Source organism: Cygnus atratus, chromosome 9 (genome assembly GCF_013377495.2).
Source record: "Cygnus atratus isolate AKBS03 ecotype Queensland, Australia chromosome 9, CAtr_DNAZoo_HiC_assembly, whole genome shotgun sequence".
NCBI classification, from domain to species: Eukaryota; Metazoa; Chordata; class Aves; order Anseriformes; family Anatidae; genus Cygnus; species Cygnus atratus.
In genome coordinates this window covers 11,286,382-11,294,500 of record NC_066370.1, presented here as the reverse complement: position 1 = coordinate 11,294,500, position 8,119 = coordinate 11,286,382, and the positions used below count along the sequence as shown (strand labels likewise).

Below are 8,119 nucleotides of genomic sequence, written 5' to 3'. Positions count from 1 at the left end.
AGGGACCTTGAAAGATCATCTAGTACAATCCGCACTTTTTTCAGGTCCTTCTCCCAAAAGCTGAGCACAGGACTGGAAGATGGCTGCATGCCTCGTGTGCCTCAGCCCTACCCATGCCCACCACCACTCCATCACCTTCTGGTGACAAGCTGGGAGCAGGGAGAGCCTTCAGGGTGCCAGCAGTAGCTCTGCCAAGAGTGGCTCTGCCTGCAGCCATCCTCCAGACCTCCGGCAGAGCCGGGGGGTGACGCTCCTTCAGTTTTAACCAATTTGGGATGCTTTTTGCCGTCTCCCCATGGTGGCCTCTTCCCTCTGCTTCCCCACCTATGTCCCTTTCCCTCTCTGGGCATCGCTGCCCCTCATTGTGGCCTTCCAGTACTTGAAGGGAGCGTGTAAACAGGAAAGGGAACGCCTGTTTACATGTGTTGATAGTGACAGGACAAGGGGGAATGGTTTTAAACAAAGACAGGGGAGATTTAGGTTAGATATTAGGAGGAAGTTTTTCACTCAGAGGGTGGTGAGGCACTGGAATGGGTTGCCCGGAGAGGTTGTGGATGCCCCATCCCTGGAGATCATAGAATCATAGAATATCCTGAGTTGGAAGGGACCCATAAGGATCGTTGAGTCCAACTCCTGATGGAGATATTCAAGACTAGGTTGGACAAGGCCCTGGGCAACCTGATCTAGAGGGTGGCAACCCTGCCCAGAGCAGGGGGGAGACACCAGATGATCTTCAAGGTCCTTTCCAACCCCAGGCCATTGTACGGTCTCTCAGGTCTCTCAGTTGTACTACAACTCCCAGGGGTCCCCGCGGCAGGGCAGCGTCCCAGCACCGGGAGCAGGGGCGGCGGCGCGGAAGCGGAGCGAGGCGGGCGGCCATGGCGGGGGCGCTGGAGCCGTACCTGGACTCGCTGCGGCGGGAGCTGCAGGCGCCCGGCCCCGCCGCGCTCTCCGTGCTGCTGGCGCTGCTCCTCGTCGCCATCACGCTCCGTGAGTCGCGGGGCGGGGGCGGGCCGGGCCGGGCCGGGCCGGGGGGCGGCCTCCCGGGGGCGGCGCGGGGCGCAGCGCGGTCCCCGCGGGCTGAGTCCGGCCGTGCTGTGTCCCGCAGTGCTCTGGAGGCTCGCGCAGGCCGGGAGGAGCGGCCGCAGGGCCGTGCTGCTGCTGGGGCTCTGCGACGCGGGGAAGACGCTGCTGTTCGCCAGGGTGAGTGCGGGCCGGGGCGGCCTCGCGTCCTCCGCGCTCGCTTTGCCCGCCTTTAACTTCCTCTCGTCGTTTTTTTTTTTTTTTTTTTTTTTTTTTTTTTTTCTCTCCTCGCAGCTGCTGACGGGCAGGTACCGGGACACTCAGACGTCTATAACCGACAGCTCTGCCGTCTACAGGGTCAGCAGCGACAAGGTGAGCCGGCGGGCGCTTGCTGCGAGCGCTGCGGTCGATGCCGCGGTCTGCCTGAACCCGGCCTGCTGCTTTTTGCCAGCTTGGAAGCAGTCCTGTGCTTGGCCTGAGTAGGAAAGGATTCCTTTAGGCAGTGTGCAGCCAGGAAAATATTGGCAGGTATTAGGGGCTCCTTGTCTGCAGAGGTGTTTCGTGTTTTTTTTTTTTTTTTACAAGAGGAAAAGGAGCAGCTTTTAAAGCTGAGTAAAACATGCAGCACTGTGGAGAGAGGGCTCTGGCATGGAGCAGGAAGATTTGTGAGGAAGCGTTGTTCTGTTGTGTTGAGTTTATTTGCTTGGCCTTAATTTCGCTCCCAAGAAAATCTGCCCTTAGAAGGTTTGCAGGCTTAAAAATGGCCTTCAGCTGAACTTCATCTGGCCCCCAGAAGGGGTTGGTTATTTCCAGATGCTAGGCTGCTGCAGTTATTTTCCATTTATGATGATCTCTTCAGTTTCAGAAGTGTTTCTTTTTCTTGCTGGGTGCAGACGTGGCAGCGAAAGCATGAGCTGACAGCATGTTATCTGCTGGTGAATTTTAAAGGTCGATGTTTTTCTGCCTTTTCTGTGGCAATCTGTGTTAACAGTGGTAATAATAAGGGGTTAAAAACTTAGTAAAAAGAATTGCAGGGCTTTTTAGTTTTTTAAATTAATGTCTCTTTAAGATTGAGCAGACAGATATTTGAGGCGATGGAATGCTGTAAGACAGGCTGCTGTTTTTCTGATCAAAGGTTTCCATTAAAATACAAAAGTAATGAGTAGACAGGGTCTCGTGTAGTGTTCTTTCCCCTCTCAGGAACAGCACGTGTTATGCTGAGAACAGTGACGTGGCCCTCTGTGGTCACATCTGTCAGGAGCCTGCGAGAGACATTCGTTCTCTTTAATGTCACTGCTTTGGCTGGCTGGCTGCCTGTGGAAAGAGAAATGATTGCTGCTTTTAATTCAAGAAGTATCTTGCAAGGCTGCTTTTGCCTTATTTCCTAACAAAGCTGTGTGTATTTAGGTTGGCTTGCAGTTGGGTAGTTTGTGTGCCTGAATAGATGCCTCAGTTCAGAGATTGTGGCTGATTCCGTGCCAGGGACTGGCAGAGCGGGAGGCTGTGGTTTTGCTGTGCAGAGGTATTCTTGCCAACAGAGACAGTATAAATCTGCCGGTGTACCGAGTGAGGCAGCCTTCCTAAAGCTCTGCCACTCACACTGTGCGCGTGGTGCTCGCAGGGAGGGCGCTCTGAAGGAGGAGAGAGTGGAGCGTGCTCGTTTCTGCGTGGTTGTGCTCCGTCCTCACAGCTCTGCCAGGCGGTTTGCTGGTGTCGCTCGCTCCTTACCGAGTCCTGGCCGTGAGTGTTGTTTCTCAGCAGTTCTAAGACAGCACCTCAGCCTGTCATAATTGTTTGGGCCGATGAAGAGACTGCACCCAGGGGAGAGTTACGTGCTTCTGTCCTGTAGGGGGTCACTCCCCACTCCTGCCCCAGCTGGAGCCCGCCACCAGACTGGTTTTCCCCAGGTGCAGGTGTTGCTAACACCCTCTCGCTTCTGTTCCCAGAGCGCTAATGTGACTTTAATCGACCTCCCAGGCCACGAGAGCCTGCGGCTTCAGTTCTTGGAGAGGTTCAAGGCTGCAGCCAGGTAAGGTGCAGGCAGTTGGCAGGGGAGGAGGAAGCGGGGGATGTTATTTATTGCCAGGGATGAGCCACGTGAGGGTGCCGTGAGCTGGGTTGTGTGTGTGTGTGTCCTGAGAGTCAGCTCTGCTTTGGGGCACTGGGGGTTCTGCTTCCCCCACTTGCCTGCCTTTGTAGTGCATCAGGAGGCAAAGCAAACACAGCAGGGAGGGTTTGGGGATGCGGTATGTCTTTGAGACAGAGAGGGACAGGTTTCCTGCTGGGTGTGAACATGGGGTGTATATCAGCCCCCATGTCCTGACCCGCTTTTAGGTTGAATGAGGTTGGGTGTGGAAACAGCTGTCTTGGCCTAGGCTGCAATATCTGCAGGGGAAGGTGGTTACAGAGGTTCGTGCCCAGCACCTGTTCCCTTCTCTCTCCTCCAGAGCCATTGTGTTTGTGGTGGACAGCGTAGCTTTCCAGCGGGAGGTGAAGGATGTGGCGGAGTTCCTGTACCAGGTCCTGGTCGACAGCACAGTTCTCAAAAATGCGCCCGCGCTGCTGATAGCTTGCAATAAGCAAGGTATTGTGTGAGCCCTGAAGGTGGGAATGGTGGTTATTCAGTCCCTGAGTGACGGTTGGGGTTAACGCCGTACGTGGTGGCAAAATCACGACTTAGGAGTCGTGATTTCAGCAAAATGAAGGCTGGAAATTAGTTGTAGACCTGGGCTACTCAGCAAGAACATTTCTAGCCGCCTCTGGAAGGACTCTTAGGTCAGGTATGTCAAATAGCTTTTCAGAGAGGCACCGACTGGAGAGCTACAGGTCTTCAGACAGGTTTAAGTAAGGCACGTAGCTTTTTGCTTGTGCAGAAAGCTGCTAGATTTTCAGATCTCTACAGCTTTCCCCATTGAGGTGTGGATCCTCATAGGTTAATCAGAAGCTTTTTGCCAGAATCAGGTTTGGTGCTTTCAGATAATGAGAAAAAACAAATACTCTGCCTTATATCAGGCACTCGACTTGCCCACGGACACAAAGCTCCTCTCTCCATTATCCTACCACAGACACTGTTGTTGTTGTGCCATTAGGTCTAACGACAGCACGGTATAAGCAGGCCTTGATGTAACTTTAGGAGCCTGAAGCAGGTTCTGATCTCTGACAAAACCAAAGAGCTAATTTCCTTTTCTTTTCTCTGTCTAGATGTCACAATGGCAAAATCAGCAAAACTTATTCAACAGCAGCTGGAGAAAGAGCTGTAAGTGTGAAATTGGATCTTAAACCCTCTGAGCTTTTCTTTCTTCTCCTTTCTGTCTCTTCTGTCAATGTTCAGTGAGGCCCTTGAGCCACATCTGTTCTTTGAAGATAAAGAGCGTTCTGTTTTGTCTGTGTAGGTGTAATCAGGATGAGAGAAGATTGCTCCTTGCTAAGGCACTAAGATCTAGGACTGCTGCAGACCTGACAAAAAAAAAAAAGGCAGTGTGTTCCTTGCTAGAAGCTGTAGTGTGGAGAACATCCCAGTCCTTACCTAAAAGTCTCCAAACAAATGCATGTTCCTGGAATGCAGTTGTCTCGTTGCCCTCCTCTTTGGCCAGTAGATGGCAGCAGGGTGATTTGTACCGCTTCCTCTTCACTGCTGAGTGCCTAACCTCCCTTCTGTAAGGCAGTTGAAATCCTGGGGAGAGATTGCTGTTTGTATCTGTGCCTGATGCAGCCTCTTGACTTCCCTAGCCTGGCTTTTGGGAACTTAGAGGCAGTCAAATCACAGTGCGTGATCCCTGATGTCACGGTGCCTCCCTCTGCCCGGATGACCTGTTGAACTAGTGAAGGTCTTGAGCACTGTGGGCCTTTTAACTTCAGCCACTTGCATTCAGACAAGCAGCTCTCACAGTCCGGCTTCATTCCCTAGCACGAGAACAGGTTTTTGCCTCTTCAGAGGTTCTGCTTCCTTCTCCAAATTGACGCTCGTGGTTGGAAGTCATGCCTCGCTGAGGAATTGAGCAGCAGCACTTCCGTGCATTAGCCCTTCCCACCAAAAGCACTGTTTCGCAGGGGATGCGTGCCCTGTGACAGCTGCTCTCCAGCCTGGAGGGCAGAGAATGGAAAAGCCCAGGACTGTGCAGGCTGTGGTAGCTGGTGTCCAGCCTCATCTGTCCTTTGAGGGCAAGTCTCCAGTTCCAGGATGTCGTTCTGAGGGGGTTGTTGTGCAGGGAGGTGTCTCTTCTCCTGGTGTGAGCGTGGTCTTGGGTCCCTGCATTGCCCCCACCCATTGCAACTCAAGAGTTTTTGACTTTTTTTTTTCCCCCTCAGCATCCTAAATTAAGTCTAGTACAGTCTGCGATGCCTCCAGGTTCATGTTTGCATCAGATTCGCGTGTTTTTGCTGAGGAGGGGTCAGCCCTGGGAATGAATGAATTTACTAAAGCACAGCTCAATAATTCTATTCCCTCTAATGTGCTTAGTTTGTATCAGTCTGTGCTCTTGGCAGGCTGATCACATTGATGGGTAAGATTCACTTTGTGCAGAGAAAGAGTTGGGGCTGTTAGAAGAGATTCTGCTCCTGTTGGAAGAAGGGAGACTGTTGGAATGCTGCTTTCTCTCTCAACAGGAGATTCTGGGGAGCCTGCATTGGCTCAGAGCATGGAGGAGAAATCATAAAACTCCCTGGAAGTGTGCGTGCCAGCATGTCTAGGTTACTTAGTGTTTTCTGACCTCCCACTCTGTACAACAGCATCCATCACTTGCCACCGTGCATGACTCCTGGTGTCTGCCATGGGGATATTGGGGAAATTCAGACGAGGACATCGATGTCCAACTGTTGCTGTTGTTTATTGTAGAACAAAACCAGTTTAAGCACCCTCTCCTAGAGGGGCCTTCTGTCGTTTGTCTTGATCTCTTGAGCCTCTCAGTTGTGTCTTCCAGCAGCTATTTTCAAGTGGCTGAAGTTCCTGTGTCTCATAGGGCAGAGTCATGGGTGTGCCTCTGGGACCTTCTGTCCTTGGTGTTCCTGGTGTCCTGCTGGCAGCTGAATCCAGAGCATCTCAGCAGCTGTGACATAGGTAATTTGTTCTGGTTCATGGTTCTTGATCCTGTCCTTTCTCTCTCTGCAGCAACACCTTACGAGTGACCCGCTCTGCAGCCCCCACCAGTCTGGATGGTTCCGCCGTAGGGGGCCCCGCTCAGCTGGGGAAGAAGGGCAAGGACTTTGACTTCTCCCAGCTGCCAATGAGGGTGGAGTTTGTGGAGTGCAGCGCCCGTGGCAGCAAGGGAGAGGAAGGGGATGCCGACTTCGAGGGCCTTGAGAAGTGGCTGGCCAAGATCGCTTGAACAGAGAAGGGCAGGGCGGGAGGGAGAGATGTGGGGAGGCTGGGTGGGTGGGACACTTGGAGAGTGAAAGGAGAGAGATGGTTTGAGGCACTTAAATCTCTTCTTTTAGAAGATACTTCTGGAAGTTTCTTCTAGAAAGAGCTGGAAACAAGCATTGCGGTGTCTTCCTCTGCTGCTTATGGCCTTGGGAGTAACGTAATATCTGGTGTGATTTCTCTGACTGTGTCCATCACACTGCAACCTTTTTTTCCTCTCCCTTCTTCCTTCATCTTTCTCTGGGATGCTTACCCTATGGGCTTTTGTGTTTCCTTGAAATGTTTGGTCTTTTCATTTGACAGCTGCCAGGCAAATTAGGGACGAGAGCACTGCCAGGTGAGTCTTCTAGAGACTGGAATCTTTGTCCTTTTCTGCCTTGGTTTAGCGTTGCATCCCTGTTACTTCTGCTTACTTACCTGCTGCCCTGGCAAAGTGCACAGACCCTCTGTTGGGCAGTTGCTGAGGCGAGTAAAAAAAGCTGTTTTCCTCTATCTCCTACCTCCCCATTCTTCCAGACTGGTGCAGTCCAGTTTCTGTGGGACTGGAGCGACTTAATAAATCCCAAAAGCAGGCTGGCTCATTTACCTCTGTCACTGTGCACTGCTGGTGTCTGGCTGCGGTGCCTTTGTCTTTGGGTGATTTCTTCTGTTGGATGGTTCTTGGGAGTTTTTCTTTTAAATGAGGGCTACGTCCTGGAAGCTTGTTTCACTTTCCTCTGACAGACGTGTATGCATGCTTTCCATATGACAGTTACAGAAGGGTCTTAGCTTCAAGCAATGAGGAAGATGCATTTTTAGATAGATGCCTACATTGTTGGTGAGATCTGTCATGCCAGATTGTTTGTTGTGCAATCCCCTGCCCGTCTCCTCCCTAGTGACTACAATAAAGAGACTTTTTTGTGTTTGTAATCAGCAGTTGCAGCGAAGTGAGAGAGAACGTTGGGCTGATAGCACACTCGTGTGTGAGCGCGATTCCTCCCTGCAAAAAGATGCTTGGTGCAGAAGGAAATGTGATTTTTTTCCAGTGCTTGTTTGTGGTGGTTGAAGCCACAGGTGCTGCTGTATGTGTGCTCTCATTCAGAGAGCGCTTGTTGCTCTGGCTCTTGCAGTGGCTCGGCTGGCTATTCGGAGGCTGGAAGTGATGGTGGTGGTATCTTAATTCAGCATGTGTTAGACCTGAACTTTCCAAAGGACTTTTGCTCTCCTTCTTCCTTGCTCTTGCCAGGAGTGTTGGTTATCAAAAGGGAAATGTTGCAGCAGCATTAGTGCTGGCCAGGTGGGAGATGAGACCCTGGTGTCACGCTGGCTATTCGGCTTCCCTTTCCTGAACAACAGCCTTAAAACCCAGGCAGTCACCCTGCCAAGCAGCTTTGTGCTCTGTTGGGGTGCTAGCTCAACATGGCTTTTCTGTGAGGATGATTGCTCTCCAGGATGCCCTGCTGGATTTGCAAGGTCCTATTGCATTGAAGCTTTTCCTCCATTTTTCTTGTTTTCTCTTTTGTTTTAGGTAAGGAGGGACTGAATGGTTCCTGATGGACCTTTTCTGTCCTCTGCAGACATCTCTGGTTTGATGCTTCCTCAACTGATCTGTTGTGTTCTTCTCCCTTCTTTCTGGGCATCCTCTGCCTCCCTGTAGCATTATCAAGTGTTAGTAGCAATGGGAAGAGCAAGAACAGCCTTTTCTGCAAAGACCTGTGCTTGCGATGGAGCTGGGCCTGGCATTTCTAGTCTTGTGAA

The 8,119-nt window shown here is 51.6% G+C and overlaps 1 protein-coding gene across 1 annotated transcript; it reads left to right on the top strand.

Annotated features, from left to right (window-relative positions):
* Positions 1-505: 505 nt before the first annotated feature.
* Positions 506-6,957, top strand: SRPRB (SRP receptor subunit beta). The gene is made up of 7 exons (XM_050712499.1): positions 506-990; positions 1,109-1,203; positions 1,318-1,395; positions 2,970-3,052; positions 3,471-3,607; positions 4,225-4,279; positions 6,131-6,957. Exons 1-7 carry the CDS (start codon positions 879-881, stop codon positions 6,345-6,347), a joined length of 777 nt encoding a protein of 258 aa, XP_050568456.1. The 5' UTR covers positions 506-878; the 3' UTR covers positions 6,348-6,957.
* The last annotated feature ends 1,162 nt before the right edge of the window (positions 6,958-8,119 follow it).

Excerpts from the sequence above, each read along its gene's own strand:
- SRPRB (XM_050712499.1), top strand. The coding sequence starts at position 879 with ATGGCGGGGGCGCTGGAGCCGTACCTGGACTCGCTGCGGCGGGAGCTG. Across the intron at positions 991-1,108 it reads CCTCGTCGCCATCACGCTCC|TGCTCTGGAGGCTCGCGCAG; the intron begins GTGAGTCGCGGG and ends TGTGTCCCGCAG. Across the intron at positions 3,053-3,470 it reads AGGTTCAAGGCTGCAGCCAG|AGCCATTGTGTTTGTGGTGG; the intron begins GTAAGGTGCAGG and ends TCTCTCCTCCAG.